This window comes from Salarias fasciatus, chromosome 6, assembly GCF_902148845.1.
Source record: "Salarias fasciatus chromosome 6, fSalaFa1.1, whole genome shotgun sequence".
NCBI classification, from domain to species: Eukaryota; Metazoa; Chordata; class Actinopteri; order Blenniiformes; family Blenniidae; genus Salarias; species Salarias fasciatus.
In genome coordinates, this window is record NC_043750.1 from 15,819,682 (window position 1) to 15,838,172 (window position 18,491).

General features: G+C 41.9%; 2 protein-coding genes across 2 annotated transcripts; both read left to right on the forward strand.

The window, feature by feature from the left end:
• The first annotated feature begins 1,459 nt into the window (after positions 1-1,459).
• On the forward strand, positions 1,460-13,368 carry n4bp2 (NEDD4 binding protein 2). Its single transcript, XM_030092878.1, has 16 exons — positions 1,460-1,850; positions 2,675-3,680; positions 4,014-4,138; positions 4,264-4,352; positions 4,484-4,560; positions 4,667-4,816; positions 5,477-8,025; positions 8,677-8,762; positions 8,877-8,922; positions 9,090-9,313; positions 9,406-9,530; positions 9,638-9,764; positions 10,174-10,356; positions 10,578-10,746; positions 12,038-12,161; positions 12,264-13,368. Exons 1-16 carry the CDS (start codon positions 1,586-1,588, stop codon positions 12,307-12,309), a joined length of 5,391 nt encoding a protein of 1,796 aa, XP_029948738.1. The 5' UTR covers positions 1,460-1,585; the 3' UTR covers positions 12,310-13,368.
• A 1,182-nt stretch (positions 13,369-14,550) lies between these two features.
• Positions 14,551-18,161, forward strand: rhoh (ras homolog family member H). Its single transcript, XM_030094166.1, has 2 exons — positions 14,551-14,771; positions 16,307-18,161. The coding sequence occupies exon 2, from the start codon at positions 16,683-16,685 to the stop codon at positions 17,268-17,270; it is 588 nt and encodes a 195-aa protein (XP_029950026.1). The 5' UTR covers positions 14,551-14,771; positions 16,307-16,682; the 3' UTR covers positions 17,271-18,161.
• The last annotated feature ends 330 nt before the right edge of the window (positions 18,162-18,491 follow it).

Below are 18,491 nucleotides of genomic sequence, written 5' to 3' on the forward strand. Positions count from 1 at the left end.
CTTATAATAATGACAATAGGAATCACGAATGACCTTTTAAAAGGTAATTCATGGTTAAAAAGGCAAAAGGCTTCATAAAATAGAGACACCTCGTGGCCAATCTGTTAATAACAACTTAAAAGATTCAACTTTGCAGTTCACTGTAAACAGGGGATGGAGACAACCACTAATAAATACTTTAAATTCAACGTTTTGGTTTAAAGCAGGTAATTCATTAGGAACAAAACATTATTTCCAATGAGGATATAGCAAAAGTCAAGGCCTTTTCAGAGAGAGGGTGAATGGGGACTGCAAGGGTACACATTAAGTACAATTACACAACATGATTAAAATCAGAAAATAAACCAAACTATTTCAGTTGTATTTTGAAGGTATTTATGGATTAACAACATAACTGCATCCACATGTTATGATTATTTTTTTTAATATTTTAATTTGAGTGTATTATTATTATTAAATGTATAATTGTTCTTATAAAAATTTCACTTTATCTACATGTGTTTATAGGAACAGTTTTTTATGTACGTTACTGTTTGAGTACAGATATTTCATACACATTTGAGTGCTTTGTTACTTTACTTGAATGTTGTTTACAGTATTTCACTGTTACATTTGGCAATGTAACTTGAGTTGCAACATTTAAGAGTTAAGTTTCAACTCTGGCATTGAGTGTGTATTCTGAGATTGTCAAAGTCCAACAACTAACAACTAGTGATTGAATAGTTCAGCTCCTTTCAGCGGTAAAAGCCAGTAACTTATGAATAGCTTGTCAACAGTGAATGCACTACACTAAAAATATACCCTGTGTAACTTGATTACTTCAGCGTAAATCTATCTGATGATCAGTAGCTCTCTCACAGTGCTGAGCCCACCTTTTGATCTAATCATTTTGAGGAAAGTTGAGGAAAGTTAAGGAGGGTGGCTGACTTTTAAAATTACCTTTTTTCAGATTTGCTTGAAAACTTGAAAGAAGTACGAAACTTCATAATTCTAGGCAATCATTTTATAATGTGTGGAATGAGATTAAAAACTAATATTTTTGTAAACAGCCATAGAGTACTTATGGATATGACAAAACAGAGTTCAGGCACTGAACAAAACAGGTGGAAATTTGTCAAAAAGAAATGCAAAAGACTGAGGAAAAAAATAACAACTTAACCCTAACTATATCTTTGTATCAACACAAATACTATTATACTATGTTAATAACAATTTCCAAATATAAGGATGCTGAATTTGTCTCAATACGATGAACGCATTATTTTGAGTGCATAAAGTCAATTTGTAGCTGACTATTTATTTTTGATGCTGCTCTGAATTCCCTGCACATCCAAACTCGATCTGGAGCGTCTTTTGTTCTGAAGCCTCAACGCTGACATCCGGCGCGTCTGCTCGGCACGGGCGCTGCAGGACTTCCACTCCGCCACTGGGGGCGCTGCCGCACAGCCGCAACCTTGAGTTACCGCAGCACTTTGCTGCCCAGACCGAAACTACTACATGTTTACAGCTCCGCGTCGCCCGCCAGGTAGTCTCCGGCTCCTTAGCCGCGAATGAGAGCGATCGACGGCTGTGCCTCGGCTTCGGAATGCCCCGGAGAAAGAAGACCGACCAGAGCCCGGCCAGGCTTACCGACGGGCCGCCGCCGCCGGAATGGGGAAGCCTCGGTCAAAACACGGGCTACCACACTCAGCCTCAGAGACAGCAGGCTGAAGCTTCGAGCTACTTCATCCCCTCCAGCGCGTCGATCTCCGCCGAGGACAAGGAGAAAGTCGTGAAAAGCATGCAGGAGATGTTCTCACATCTGGACCCAGACGTCATTTACATCGTGCTGGCCGAGTGTGATTTTAAAGGTAGCCCGACCCTCTGCGACCTCTGCTCCGATCCGACCTGCTGTGTAACTCTGTGTTTAGCTGCAGTCTGTGTGTGATAGTGACTTTACTTTATGACATACCCATAAAGTGGATATTTCATAATCCTTGCATACAGCACAATTAAAGAAAAAAAAGTTGTTTGTTTGTTTTTTACTTGACAAACCCATGCACACTTCTCCACTTGTTGCACCTCGTCAGTGCCATCACATATGACAGTCACTGATATGACAGACCGGTCCTGCATGTTCCCAGACCAGTGGCTTTGACTCCACTCCTCATCCAACTTAAGTAATTTATCGTCATGTGTTATTTTTATTGCATCTTGCCCCCTCTCTGAGATAAATTGTATAAAGTTAGTACTTTTCGTTCTGGTACGCCACTGTTTTTTATCAAGATAAGTTGGATGATTGCTGACTTTAACGCAAGAACTCACTTTTATTTTACTGTTTCCGTCTTTTAACCTGAACCTGTCTCCTTTATTTTGCTTCTCAGTTGATCACTTATTCTACTTTATAAGACTATATTTGCGTGTCAATCCCTTGAGATGTAGATGAAAAGTGATTTCACAATGTTCTGCATTCAACTGGACATGTCTTAAAACATCCTGTCAAGCATGTAAAGGTGTTTATCTTTCAGTCACTGCTATTAAACGAGCCTTCACTTGTCAGTACTGACACCAGAGGTTCTTTATGTTGCACTGTCTTCTTAAACACATTAAGAGTTGAAATCACTGAAGCAGTGTTTACTGTGTTACTTACGCTTTTTTTTTTTTGTGTGTCTTGTGGTTTTTGTGTGTGTCACAGTTGAAAATGCGATGGACTCGCTCCTGGAGCTGTCTGTGGCTGCTGAAGTGGCGGCGCCGGCCCCTCCTCCTGTTTCTGGTTTCGAGCGGACAGCTGCGGTCCTGCTCAGTCCTCGTCACTTTTCTGAAGGGAGGTCGGACCCAGGTTTCTCTGAACCCTCTCAGCGACCGTCTTCTCCCTCCTCCGAGAACCTTCTGACAGAAGACCTTGACCTGTTGGTTGATCAAGAGCTAGAGACTCTAACTGCACAGCAAGATGCCAAGGAAAAGCACTACAACAGCAAGTATTTAGAAGGGGACGCATCCATTTCCTCTTTCCCTCCACCGCCTTTTACCCAGCAGGCTCTCCCTGAGCTGCTTCAGTCCAGCCTGGAGTCTGGCTCTCAGGGGCCTTTTGCAGATCATTCAGGCTCCGTGGGGAGGTCAGAGGACCGTCGGCCTAGAGCCTCTTCCCCGCTCAACCAGCTCAGCACATGGGGAGATGAGCCTGCAGAAGGCCAGCAGCCCGTGGTTGATTTTACACACCTGATTGCAGACAAATGTCCAGACAATGCAAAGCCTCCTTTCGACCTGGGCCCTTCAGGACGTCCTTCAGCTTTTCAGGCGTACAAAAAGCAAGAGCCGTCACAGGTCCCTTCAGAGCGACCCGGCCTTGATGAAATAGGAGGAGCGAGGTCAAAGATAAACGCACTTAATCAGGATCTGCATAGTAGCGGGCCATCACCCTGGAATTTGAAGGCACCGGTATTTTCTCCTCGTGGCCATGAAAACCAAGGCTCATCGCTCATTAACCCCGGGGCTCAGACACATCCTAACTGGCCTGGCCAGCCCAGACACATGTCTCCGTGGCCCGGCAGTCAAGCACCCCTCAAACCTAACGCAGCCATTCCAAAGTCTTGGAAAATGCCTGCTGCTCCGCAGGCTCCTAACAACAGACTTCGATTGGAAGGGAAGGTACTCGTACTATTGCGAGGGGCGCCCGGATCTGGCAAGTCGACTTTGGCGAGGTAAAGTTATTTCCGTAGATGAATTTGAAGCCTGTGATTGTTGAAGCATGAAAGCAGTATTTATCATATATATTTAATTTATTCTCTAGTTATGCCCACCATTGCAACTGGTGTTGATGTTGAAACTTCCCATGATAAGATAATTCAAATTCAGACGGAATCTTTCATAACTGGATCAAGTCAATGATGAGGTGATTAACCTGGACATGCTTGAACAGTAGTATTCTGTTGAGGTAACGGTCAAACACTGACATGTCCCAACTGTTGTACAGGAGTGGTTGACTTTCACTGCAGTGATGACATGTTTGATTGTTGTTACGGATGTCCCTGCAGAGCGTTGTTAGACCATAACCGAGGCGGAGTGGTTCTGAGCACTGATGACTATTTCATTCGAAATGGACGATATGCGTTTGACCCCACTGCGTTGGGAGAGGCCCATGACTGGAACCACAAACGAGGTGAATGACACACACAGTGGTCAGGTTTTACAGCATTCCCAACTGAAAACGCCTGCTTGTGTGTTTTGATCATCATATGTTGACTGTTGTTTTTTTTTTTTTTTTTTGTTTTTTTCATCCCACAGCCAAGGAGGCTTTTGAGAGGGGAAACAACCCCATTATCATTGACAACACCAACATGCAGGGCTGGGAGATGAAACCCTATGTTGCTCAGGTAAGTCAGCTGAGCGTGAATACTATTTATATAGTAATAAATATGTTTTTTTTTTACATTTTAAAATATCTGCGCTTTTTTTTTTTACATGTGTAACATCATGTAAATGGCAACAAATGGATGTGCCGCAGGCGCTGAGACATGGATATAAGGTGCTGTTCAGAGAGCCGGACACTTGGTGGAAGAACAAGCCCAGAGAGCTGGAGAGGTAGGATCAGGTGTCTGGTTTTAAAATGAAATGAAAACTGTTTTATCCTGTGAAAATTTTGTAAAATAGCTGTTTCTCCTTTGTTTATGTGTATGTTCATGTGTAGGCGTACCGCGCATGACGTGCCAGTCGAAACAATCCGCCGTATGCTCAGTGGGTATGAGCGCTTTGTCACGGTCCAGGGCATCATGGGCTCACATATGCCGGAATGGAAACAGCGACTCATTTTGGAGAACAAGGACAACAAAGGCTCACAGTGAGTTGTACCCTGAAATTCCCTATTGAGTAAAACCTCTGTTCTCCCACATTAATGCAGCACTATTCACATTAAATAAACACCTTTAGTGGAGATCTTGTGGTTGTTGAAACTGCTTTGAAGTCATTTGAATTTTAGATATTTTAATGCACTTTTATAAATCACTTTTTGCAGATTATTTGTTATACAATAACATACAGATGTCTTATTTAGTTGCAGTAGGTGAACAAAAACGTGGTCATAAACCAGAATGTGATTTAATGTTATTTTTTTGTTTTATAGAGTGAAAGCAGCATAGATGATTATAAAGTTCTTCCTTTGAAAAATGATCAGATCTTTCATATATCCAGACCAAATGTATTGTTTCAAAACAATTTAAAACATGATTTAATACATATTTTTACAGAAAGCGTAATTCCGATTTCCTATTATCTGTTATTTTCTTACAATGGCCAGCCATAACAATGCAGAATTGAAAAGCTATTTTTTATTGATCAAAGGTTAAAAATCCAGATTTTGATGAATATACACTCTACTATGTGTGTGTGGTTGTTTGAGCATACATTTTCTAAGTCTTTAAAGAACTAAACCAGAATACAAACACTGTGCATCACTCACCAGTTCTGTTTGTTGTACTTACGCCTTTGTTGTTTTCTTTAGGCCACCATCGTCTGAAACGCCTTGCCCTGACCTTGTAGATCAGCCTGGCTTGACCGAGGGGTGTAAGAAATCCCGCCCCCAGCTCTTTTCCTCCCTCCCTGATGTATCCTCCATTGGCCACTCTCAAGAAGGGAGAAAGTTAGAAGACGGCAGCCACAAATCCACAGAGTCGCTAAAGATCCAACTCGGCGACAAACCCGCTGATGAACCTAACATTTCTGATGGTGACGACCTCGATCTGGGCGAGTTAGATTCTGAGCTGGATGCACGGCTGGCCGCAAATAACTCAGCCGTAGACCAGAAAATCCCAGATTGTATTGTGGAATCAGTGATGAACGAAGAACAGTGTGGGGCAGAGATTCCTGTGGCTTTCGCAGAGTCTATTGCACAAAGAGTTAAGAGAGAAAGATCAAGCAGGAGATCTGATTTTGAAAAGATGGATCCTGTAGATCTTGTTAAAGATACTAACCAGTTACAGAGTAAGACAACAGAGAAAGAAAGTACCATGGAAGAAAAGGCAGAAGGGGTTGAAAATGTAAGGCTGGAAGAAGAGGCAGTGACGTCCAAGTCGTTAGATTTTGTGGGAGACTGGCCTTCAGAAAATCCTCTAAAGCAGCGACAGATTAAGAAAAGAGGCCATAAAGCAGCACACGAGCAAGGAAATGACAGTGCCTCAGAGGAAGGTCCTGACAAAATGGCAGGCGTGCATTCAGGTCCCAATGTTGCCGAGTTTCAGAAGCTTCTTGACCTTATCCAGACTGGCATAGTAGCAGATCAGACTGAATCTGTCTGTTCGCCCTCTCTTTCGCCAAGCTCTGGAGAAAAGGATGTGGAGGATGAGGCAGGAAGCAACTCTGAGGATTCTCACTGTGAAGAGAGAGAGCGGGACCTCAAGCCGATCCGAGGTGAATTACCAGACTGTGTGTTGGACTGGAAAGCAGCTGACTCTTGTGGAGCCAGGGAACCAAGAACTGATAGCTTGGAAGGACCCAGAAAGGAAGATGAAGTGACAGAGATTGCTGCAGAAACTATGTCCGTGGATCCAAAATCAACCAACTTGTTAAATTCTTCTGAAGCTCTCACTGATTTGTCAGTTGTCTCCAAAACTCCAGAGTTGAGTCATAATGGCGCTGACAGCCATTGTTCCAACAGTGACAATGGTACAGATGTGGACTTGAACGTGGGCCCAGATCTTGACAGAGAGAGTAGAACCAAAGCTCTTGAAGGTAGTAATGATGAGACGTGTCAGACTCCTGTGTGTGAAACAGAAAACAGTGTTTTGACTGAAGGCAGTCAGGAGAGGAAGCAGCGTCAGGGTCGTAGATCAGGGAAGCAGTGCAAGCTGGCCCTTACCTTCACTCAGAACTACCCCGACTCCCCCTCCAATACTATCGAATGCCCTAATGCGTCCCCACAAAGTTTAGATGACAGACCAATCAGTAGGACGTCAGATGTTGCTCCGAGTTCCAACCCAGCCTCCGGTCTTGACCTCTCACCGAATCTTGAGCCGTTCACAGAGTCCAAATCTGAGGTAGACGCGCAGCCACCTGCCCCTCCTCTCCCGGAGGACACCGGCTGCTTTACTCAGACAGAACCTCAAGACTTCGCTCTTCTTTGGCGACTCAATCGCCAAAACAGCGCCAATGACGCGGGCGTTGCCGCCGGCAGCCACTGCGGTGACGTCACTGTCGTCTCCGGCGACTCGTCTCGTTTCGTGCCAGAGCTGTCCTCTGCGGTGTCTGCCGCCGCCGCAGTTCACCCGTCCGGCCACCGAGAGGTACCCTACCGCGTGGTGCACGAAAAAGGCACGCAGGTGGAGGAGAAGGAGTTCGGAGTGACTCAAGATCACCTGGAGAGTCTGCGCATTCTCAGTCGCCATTTCAAACTCGTCAGTTTCGACACGTTAGAGGATCTGTATGAGAAATGCCAGCAGGACCTAGAGTGGACTACGAACCTCCTGTTGGACTCGGGGGAGAGGTTCTTTAGAGATGAAGATATCGTGGAGGAGGAGAATGAATGTGCAGCCGACAAAGCGTCTCAATTGAGTGAAGCTTCACACGACGCCGCAGAACCCAGTTTATGTCCTGCCGTGTTAGAGGAGCGTCGTCATGAGGATGAGCCAGCTGTGATTAAGGACGCGGCTCAGCCGCCGACCTGCGAAGGAGTCAGTGAATCAGGGGAGAGTGCAAATAACACAGATCAGCCTGATGCATCCGCAGACGTAGAAAAATCATCAAAAACAGAGGAGGAGAGATCTGACCACACTGGCAAAGCGAAGCCACAGCCCGACTTAGAGGGTGGTGCTTGGGGCGGGAGCTTAGATGATGAAGTTATAATCGAAGAGTTGAGGGTTGAGGATGACATTGCCAGCATGGACGAGGTCAACCGGGTGCTGCAGGCTGAGCTGGACCAAATGGAGAGAGAGGAGAAGCAGAGGAAAGAGCGGAGTCGCGGACATCATCTCAATATTCAGAGCGTGGAGATAAAGCTGCCCACGGAGCTGGCCCTGCAGCTCACCGAGCTGTTTGGTCCTGTCGGAATAGATCCAGGTAACGACAGCACACACGTTTCACAATGAAAAACACATGTAGACCTGTAACCCCATAACAGCTGACTAACATTAAAAACATCGAGTCACCTAAACCTCATAAAATAATCTGCTTGTAACTATATCTGAATTTGTTAAAGAAAAAACAACTATGGTTGTCATTTGAAATATTTTTTTCTTGCAGTAAGGATGAATTAATACACAGAAGTTGGTGTTTGAAAAATACTTTGGAAATTGTAGAATATATAAAGTAAAAGATGTGCATGAAAACAAAATGCCTCTGACTTATGTTTATTTGTTTATGGAGCAGACTGAACCCCCCTCTCCATTTGAAGACTTTAGGCTTGATGTTTTTTGTTCGTTTAAAGCAATATCTGCAAACTTATTGATGGATGGATTTAGATTTTCCCAAATCTCAGGAATAAATACCAAAGCGAGAAATTCCAGGTTGATTTATCTCACAAACTTCACACGAGTCGTGAGAAAGCTCTCGGTACAGAGTTTAGTCTTTAAAGATTCTACTGTACAGGCGACTTTGCAATCTGTAACAAAGTACTGCTTCAAATGAGTAAACCTGTTTGTGTTATTTGTGTATTTATGTGTTATCCACCTCTGCAACTCTAATGTGTCTCTGTCCTGTTTTTCTTTTCAGGTGCATGCTCTGCTGAAGACTGCGCTGTGCTGATGGACCTGAATTTGGCCAAATTACTCCACCAGAAGTGGAAGGAAACCATCCAGGTGGGCTCAGATTTACTGCTTGATCTGTACTACCTGACTGTTGTAATTTTTTCATTGTGAGAGTGTCAGATGGTTTTTGTTAAATTACCGTATTCCTAAATTGTGATTTTTCAGGAACGTCAAAAACAAGCATCGCTTTCCTTCCACTTGCTGCAGGAAAGTGAGTTTTAACACACACACACACACACACACACACACACACACACACACACACACACACACACACACTCACACAAATACTCAGATGGACTCAAATAAAGTACAGTTCACCTCCATTTATCTCCATGATTACAAAAAAAAAATCATTGTTAACCTTTGGATGTTTAGGTATGGCCCGTTGGGATGAGTTGCAGGGAACCAAAACGGGGCAGCGAGATCGAACGCCACCGGTAAATTTCCCTACAAACACAGATGGAAGCACGTCAGTGGACGGCCGGCCGGAGGCTTGGGGTCAGCTGCCGTTCATGGACCACTGGAATACGTCCCGTCCACACATCTCTCTCCGAGATATCATACAAGAGGAACAGGCTTTGCAGAGTAATGTGGAACAGGTAACAACACTTAACACTTCTGTGTTTTCTCTTACGGAAAAATAAGATTATTTTTACTGTTTGTATTTAAATTAATCAACCAACTTTCTCAGACCAGAAAAAGTCGTGCAGACCTCGATCGACGTGATGGAGCCACATTGCTGAAAGAGAACCAACTGTTCTCCCTTTTTCCCAACATAGACAGGCACTTCCTGCTCGACATCTTCAGAGACCACAAGTAAGGGAAACATTAAGATTTTAATAACACGTGAGACACTTTCAAAGGAGTAGTGTGGTGAAACACCGCTTTATACTCTTGATTAACTTGTATATGTGCTCATATAGTTACAGCCTTACACAGACGGAGCTGTTTCTTCGCTCTCTGCTGATTGAGGAGCCTGTAAAAACAGTCGTTGCCCCAGAAGCTCCTCGATCTGACAGCTACAGAGCAACCAGCAAGGAGCGCGAAAAGGTAAAGAAAAGAAAAGAAAGAGTGGAACCCAACACATACATACATCTATCTATCGTGCATGCCTGTGTTGATGCTTACATTCACATCGCCGACCGGTATAAACCTACTGAAGGTATGGATGTGTGCAGGTGTAGGAGTTCAGTTAAGTTTGTAATTATACGGCTTCAGGAAGAAGTGAGAAGAGTTGTTTGAATGACAGTGAAAGCCATTTCAACATATTTTATATGCAGATGATGCAAGCCCTTTCCAGTACACGCATCATGATATTTGAGTTCCAGATGAGTTCGCCATAGAGGGGTTCCCCATCGTGAGCTTAAATTTCACTATGACTGTGTAGTGAAACAGTGTGTTTTTACTTTGCCAACTGCTAATTTGTTGTCTGTGTCTCTCTTCTTCTGTGGTTTGTCAGAGGCAGAAGGCTTTAGAAGTCCTCGTAGCTGTGCCTGATTATCAGGACACAGAGGACCCAGACTACGAGGACTTCAGGGCTGAGGCCAATTTACAAAGGAAGCGTCAGCTGGAGAGTTTCTCAAAGGCTGCGGAGGCCTACAAGCAAGGTCGCAAAGAAGTAGCCTCATTTTATGCACAGCAGGTAAAAGACAGCGTTTCCTTCAAGGTTGTTTTTTCTTTATGTGAGACTTACTTATTTATTAAAAATACAAAAGTAGAAAAGAGATGTGAGATCCCTCCTATTCCCCTGGCAAGTTTCCACATATCTTTGAGTATTATTGTGAAAATGTTAGTTTAAGAGTAAATTCATTTTATTTCTGACAGTTTATTATTTTGTGTATTTTTTAAAATGATTTTTTAAAGGGACACCTGCATGGTCAGCGGATGCGTGAGGCCAATCACCGCGCAGCAGCTCAGATATTTGAGAGGGTCAATTCATCACTGCTGCCCAACAACATCCTGGACCTCCACGGGCTCCATGTGGACGAGGCCCTCCAGCACCTGGCTCGGGTCCTACAGGACAAAACTGCAGGTAGATTAAAAAAAACCCAAAACAATTCAATGCTTTATCTTTTTAGTTCATAGCCTTTTAAATCAGAGAAACACTTATTAATGAACACATGGCCAAGGCAAGGCAAGTCAAATTTATATATATATATATATATATATATATATATATATATATATATATATATATATATATATATATATATATAGCACCATTCAGACACAAGGAAATACATTAAAGCAGGGTGACTAAGATTATGAAATTGGAGTAAATATCAGTATTAAATATCAGAGGAGGAGATATAGTTCTGTTTATGATGTGATCAAAGTCCTTGTATCCGGAAAGTTTTATTGCTTCCCACTGTTGGAGCTTTGTGTGCACGTCGGTTACGTAACATGAACATAACCGCGTGGTGCTGCAAACATAACGCACAACTGGTCTCTGCAGCAGAATTTGCTGCTCTTAAACATAATAAAAGACTTTGAAATAGTTGAATGTCGTAATGTATATAAAGTTTGGTTCTGTAGTTAAAAAAACAAACAAAAAAAAAAACAAACAAAGAAGAAGACGAAACATAACACAAGCTTAGTCCAGCATATTACCCGTAATCCATCTTTAATACAGGTGTGCTTCCGGGTAAGAATTTAATCAGACTGACAAAAAAGTGGTCATATGTTGTTGTGTATGAAACTCTAAGCAGCAGTTACTTCTATTGAAAAATTGCTGTTTATGTATCTTTTTAAATCATTCCAGTTTGCAAAGTCCTCTCAGGCCAGATGAAGCCCTCTTGCAGGCCACATGTTTAACTCCCCCACTATAATATCTAGCCATTTTTTTTTAAAAAATGAAGCTGCTGAAGGATATTGCAACAACACATCATCAGTTGGGTGAAACTAACCTGTCTCACGACGGTCTAAACCCAGCTCACGTTCCCTATTAGTGGGTGAACAATCCAACGCTTGGTGAATTCTGCTTCACAATGACAGGAAGAGCCGACATCGAAGGATCAAAAAGCGACGTTGCTTGGCCGCCACAAGCCAGTTATCCCTGTGGTAACTTTAGAAGCTGTCTCCACTTTCACAAGTTTCAGTTAGAGAAAAGAAAAAGAAAAGCATCACCCTGAACTTTGCTTTAATGATTTCTATCCAGACTCTGACAGCAAGTATATTGTGTGCATCCAAACCGGGCGAATGCTCAGTTGTTTTTGACAGTTTCAGAAGTTGTTCCCGCTCTTAACTACACTCTTTTTAATGTTTCACTCTTCTTCATGTCACTTTTTTTTTTTTGGGGTGGGGGGGGGCCTCTTTGTTCGCAGACGCTGAACAGGGTCTGTGTCGGCCTCAGCTCTCTGTCATCACAGGAAGAGGGAACCACAGCCAGGGGGGCGTGGCCCGCATCCGCCCTGCTGTTGTAGACTACCTCACTAACAAACACTACAGGTAGACACACACACACACACACAGATACACACACACACACACACCCGAGAGCTCAGCGTGCTTTTGTTCACCCGCCTTCTCTCTTATCTCTGCATCTGTCAGGTTCACGGAGCCAAAACCGGGTCTTGTTCTGGTCTCTTTGAAGTGAGAAGAACTCGTTTGTTGGATCCAAACTGAAGCTGCTATGGAGGACAGTTCTTTATCTGTACTCCACTTCCACAATGCCACAATGCAATCACTATTACGTAGAAATGATTGTTCACATAATTAAAGCAATGGGAATGTATTAGTTCAGCTGAGGCCAGTCTGTTGGATCCTAAACTCCGACACGTATTTTTCTCTGTCTGTAATTATATTTTACATTACAGGTAATGACAAAGAACGAAGTTTCATTATTCAATTTACCTCATATTTGATCATTTATGAGTTAGTCTTGTAAAGGGTCTGTTTAGCCGATCCCTCCTACACCGGTTGCAACAATCATTGCAACTTGTGCCATAATTTGAGTAACGTTGACGCTAACACGTTTTGAACCATGGCCCCCCAATATACAAGGTCAAGACTTAACGCACATAGCAGGATAATGAATAAGTGAATAGTTGCCAGTTTGGGTTTTACTGGAGGGACAAGAATTTTAAGAAAGGTTGATTTGAACAATGATTAAACGTTAGGCAGGTTTTAAGTGAGATAATATAAAGCGTTTGATGTGGGTTTTACTGTTAAGTTCTAAACACAAATGTTTCTACAGATGAGAGTGAGGTTTTGTTTTTGTTTTTTTTCTTCTTTTCTTGAATGTACTGTTGTCTTGAAGCTACATGGGCAACATGACAAGCGTGAGCTACGAGTACTGAAATTTAATCTCAGGAAATACAGGAAACAACGTTTGTTGTTTGTAAGTTGGATGTTTTCAGCTGGCATTCTTGTAGCTTTTTTTTTAACATTTTGTGCCAAATTTGTAGCATCTTTTCTTCGGGATCTAAAGTAATTTTAGATAAATACATGTCTATGTAAATAAGTAATAATTCTGTTTTTCTACCTGTGTAATACTTTATAATGCTGCAGAAATGTAAATGGGATGATTTTACTTAATGTTGTTCATAGTGCTGGAAACAAATTACATATGTAGAGAATATTGTATTTTTATATTCCTCTGTTCATATGTTTTTACAAAAAGTATTGAATTGTGGAATAAAATATATTTGCATACAGTTAACAATTGTGAATCTTTGTGTGGGAGCAGCTAATTGTTGCTTTAATTGATAAGAAACTTCTGTATTATGAAACGGTGATGTTCCAGAGCTAAGAGAAGAACATTTTGGTGTTGAAAATGAAAGTTGCCATTCACCAAATCACCCAAATGTGGACCTTTAAGAAAGATTTCTCAACCCTGAATGAATGCTGCCAGTGAGTCAATAAGTAGCTTCACACTGCTCATATAGAAGTAGAGGATAAAACCACCTATTGGAGCACTGTGTCTACATGAAACCACAATCAAACAGAACTACACCCAGCAGATGGATTTTCAAATTGAAAGACTGAACCCAAAACATTTGTTACTTTTAACCTTTATTTCAAACCCTCGAAGGTGGTTTTTAAAATTGAAAATAAATATAATTTTGGTTGGGGTCCTGAGTAAAAGAAACATGTTTTGATCGCACACCTTAAATTTAAACAGTAGTTATGTAGTAGTTATAATAGTGAATGAAAATGATGCATGTGAAATTCCTGATATATTCTGTACTTAGCAAGGACATATTGGAGAACCTCATCAAAGCGTTCATATATTTAATTGGTAAATATAGTTTCATAGCTAGCTGTCCATACTTCCCATAATGCACCTTAATAACTTGCAGTTCAGAGCAGGTGCATTTTATCCACATCGTGAAATCCGGTAGGCCATTTAAACCAAACAGCCTTTATTTCTTTTGTAACTCTCTATGCAGCCAGGGTTTAATTTTATGCATGATTTCAAAGTCAAAAACAGATGTTTAGATCTTTATGAAGTCATCAAATCTCCACTTTATTCCTGAAACAAATCAAAGTCTGTATAAGACAAGAAAGAATCAATGCATACCAATGAACTTTACTGATCTCATTTAATGTTTTTTTTTTTTTATTTTTTATTTTTTACTGTTTACAATTTCCAACATCATCGCCCAGTTTTGAGTCCAGGAGTGATTAGTTTTCTGTTCTAAGAGATGAATTACCTGAGCCTGAGCCAGCTGTGCTCCGCTGCTGCATGAACATGTCTGACAGGAGATGAGACGCTGCAGTGTGGGAGGTGAGCTCTCAGTCAGTCACTCCTCCACAATTCAGCAGCCGGATGCTCTTTTTTTTTTCTTTTTCTTTTTTTTTACATTGTCGTTTCGTTCTTTCTCGTTCGCCTGTGTGACGGAGGAGCCTCGGAAGGTCTCCTTATTCAGGTTTCGTTGGACTTATTAATGGCGTCCATTGTAGTGGCGATAGAAACACAGAAGGTTCCATCATCTTAGAGCTATTAACTGAGTGTTATTGGAGTTTAATTTCTGACACACTGCGCGTGTGAGAAGTTTTCTTCAAAGCCCGCACCCAGCATCCGTCCGTTAAAGATTGAGAAGTCTGACAAGAAAGGTAGGTCTGCCTTTTCTTTCTTTGTCTTTTTTTTTTTTTGCACTTCTAAGCCTCATTATGTCTAGTCTCTCTCTGTCTTTTATTCTTTTAAAATAATCCCCTATTTATATAATTTTTAGAAAAGATACATAACATTTCAAACATAGCTTTCCAGGATAAAAAAAAAAACTACATTTGGACAAGAAAATATTTTTCTTCGCAAATAAAAGGCTGTTAAAGCCAACTTACATTCGAACTCAAACGCTCTTTTTAAATGGTTGCGCGTTTTAAATGAATTTAGAGTATTGTTATAGTTAAATTTTACTGAAATTAAACTTTCTTTCAGATTTCAGTTTATTTTATTCATTTATTTACTTATTCACGTTTTGACAGATCATTTTCTCAGTAAAACTGCGGTATTTCCTCAGAGGTTTATTTAAAGAAATGCATTGTGGAAAATCCGCTTGTTATAACTTGCCATTTATGGCACTCAGTTATTTCCATCTACAACAGAGGGTGTGCAGTATATTCCTACAGGGGGCCTTTAAAAAAAAACCCAAACCGACTGTGTTTTAGGACACAACATAAGTGGAATTTAATTCAGTATGATTGTATCACTCAGCAAGAATATGTTATGACTTTAAGAAGCTGTTTCTTGTGCCCTGCCTCAAGTTCCTGTGTTTCTCATAGTGTTTCTTCTGGTAATGGTGCTTCACATTGTCATGCTTGAACACAGTGATCTTATTCTCCACGAGTTTAAACCACAGCTCTGCAGTTCAGTTTAGTGAGCAGATAGTTTAAAAACTCAGCATTGATCTAACTTTTCCACCATGAGCTGATATTAAACTTATTAAACTTACTAATTAATACAGTTGAGTGGTGTACTGGAACACCAACAAGTATGTACATTTGGTCAACTTCTAAATGAAAACAAAGCAAAGGAATAGTAAGCATCAACTTGCCATTTGTTTCAGAAATCAGTTTGACCTGACTATCAGCAGGAGACAAATCTTTGATGTCCACCAGGTAATTCTGTGTCATCGGGCCTGTCATGTCTTCCTGTCCAACTCGATGAATAAACAACAGTCGCAAATGGTTTACTGGTGAAGATGGTAGGTTAGATTAACCATAGAGGGGTGGACGGCTCTTCCATGTCAGCTTGACAATGAGCATATGTATATGTTGGTATTGGCCAGCTGTGTAATTCATCAGGATCAAGCTCTGAATTCTGGGTCACACCCAAACACGTAAATCTGTACTTCCGTATTTCATCTGTACTTTGCTACAGATATATTTTTTTTTCTTTTTAAAGTATGAAAATATTATGAAATTGTGTGTCATGTGCCACTACAGTGTGGGAACAGCTGACGACTTCAATATTGTTGGAGCTGATATTTTGTATTTTGCTATGTGAGCGTTTTCGTTTTGAGAGCCACGGTGCTGCTGCGCTCAACAGTAGGTTGTTTTAGGAGAAGAGTCTTTAAGCTGCATGAAAATCCAGTTTCTAACAAACGTTGGTCACACTGCTAATATATCTCCTCGTATTCCCTTCACAGTAAGCTTCGCCTCCCTGGCACTGGCAGTTTGGAGACAGTCTGCACAGACTTCATCATGTTCAGAGAGACGGATCAGAAATTTGACCACTCTGAGGAGAATGCACGGAAATTATTCAAGCTGAGATGGCCTCAACGACCGAGAGGTGATGTGAAGTGCTGACTGTGTGTGTCTTCTTCATATTGAGGATATAAGAAGAGATGCCATTGGTCATACCTGCTGGTTTCACTGCGGCTGCCTCAAAACGTACAGCTTAAGAAGTCACACACTCAGTTGTGAGTTTTTCAGAGCGATTACTTCCTTTCGAACAGAGCCGAGACTCTCAGGAAATTTCTAAATCCACAAACATCTTGAGACGTGAGGCGATCGGACGACACCATGAACGACATGGACGAGATGTCAGTGAAGTGCGTCCTGGTCGGGGACAACGCCGTCGGTAAGACGGCCCTGCTAGTGCGCTTCACGTCTGAAACCTTCCCCGACACTTACAAGCCCACGGTGTTCGAGAACACCGGGGTGGAGGTGTACATGGACGGCGTGCAGATCAGCCTGGGCCTGTGGGACACGGCGGGGAACGACAACTTCCGACAGATCCGACCCAGGTCGTACCATCAGGCCGACGTCGTCCTCATCTGCTACTCCGTGGCCAACCCCAACTCTCTGGCCAGCGTCCAGCGCAAATGGATCCTCGAGGTCCGGGAGAACTTGCCCAAGGTGCCGGTGCTGCTCGTGGCGACCCAGACGGACCAGAGGGAGATGGGCGTGCACCGGTCCAGCTGCATCACGGCGGCGGAAGGCAGACGCGTGGCTCAAGAAATCCACGCTAAAGGCTATCTGGAGTGCTCCTCTTTAAGCAACCGCGGAGTGCAGCAGGTGTTTGAGTACGCGGTGCGTACGGTCGTCAACCAGGCCAAGAAACGGGCCAGGAGGCGCATGTTCAGCTTGAACCAGTGCAAAGTCTTTTGACCCCGGACCTTCATGAGACCACAGATTAGCGTCTGGCTGAAATTCAGACGGCAAAAAAACTGGAAGTGAGACATTTTTTCTGACGTACCTGAAGCTTTTTTCACTAAGCTCCACTGTAACTAAAACTACAGATAAGCCTGGAAACACAGAGTGAAAAAAACAACAACCTTACTTCAGTGTTATTCAGGTTTTTGGTCGTCCTGAGGAGTGTAGTTTATTCTCACTTGGATCTGTGTCCAGTGAGACTTTAAAGATGTCAGATTAAGGCATTTAAAATGTGACCGTTTCAGATTACAGTTGCAAATTAGCTTTGAAATCACAGCTAAAGCAAATATGGGTCTTTAATGCTGCAGATAAAACAATACTGTTGTGCAACTTTTATAGTTTCATGGAGCTTTAATGGTGAATTTGAGGTATTTGGAGGTACTTGTGCCCATATATAAATATCACTGATAAGAATAATTAAGATTCAGTATGAATGATGTATGAATTTACAAAAATGTCTGGAGTTTGGTTGAGCTCTGTAAGACATATTCCTGTTTTATTTAAAGCATGTTGGTGTCATTGTTTTTATGTTTTTCTTTATTAATCGTAAACCAACTTATTGAACGTTACCGACACGATATGCTACCAAGGAACCTCCTGGATTCCTTTTACACTTTGTGTGCTACTTGTGCTAAGGCAAACTCAATTAAAAGCCAGTTTATTTATTTGTACAGTCAGTGTATCTCTGCTGTCTGAATAACAGTGGATGAATTCATCATTCATGATATTTTCCTCTGTTCGATCATCATGTTTTTGTGTCTGATTCACTTTCAGACATGATTCTCTTACGAACACTTTTGTCAATTGGTGGCTGAAGTTTTGTGTTTTATATAGTTGTTTTTTTTTTTCTTTTTTTTAGATTTCTAGAATATGAAATTGTTTACTACACATGTTTATCTGCCTTACTGGTCTTGAATAAACTTTAAAATAGTCAAACATTATTTGAGGTATAATTTATTCTTATTTAAGTGGAAAAGTTAATTTTCTATATAAAACGACGAACTTGGCACACAGTTAAAAACATTGCAATGATGGACTGGCGTTGTGTTCAGGGTGGGACTCTGCGCTCTTCGCTGGCGCTCGACACTGAACAGGATGAAGCCGTACAGAGGATGGATGGATGAACAGTGATGAAACAGAAATGTGGTGATTTATCATTTCATAATTAATGTATGC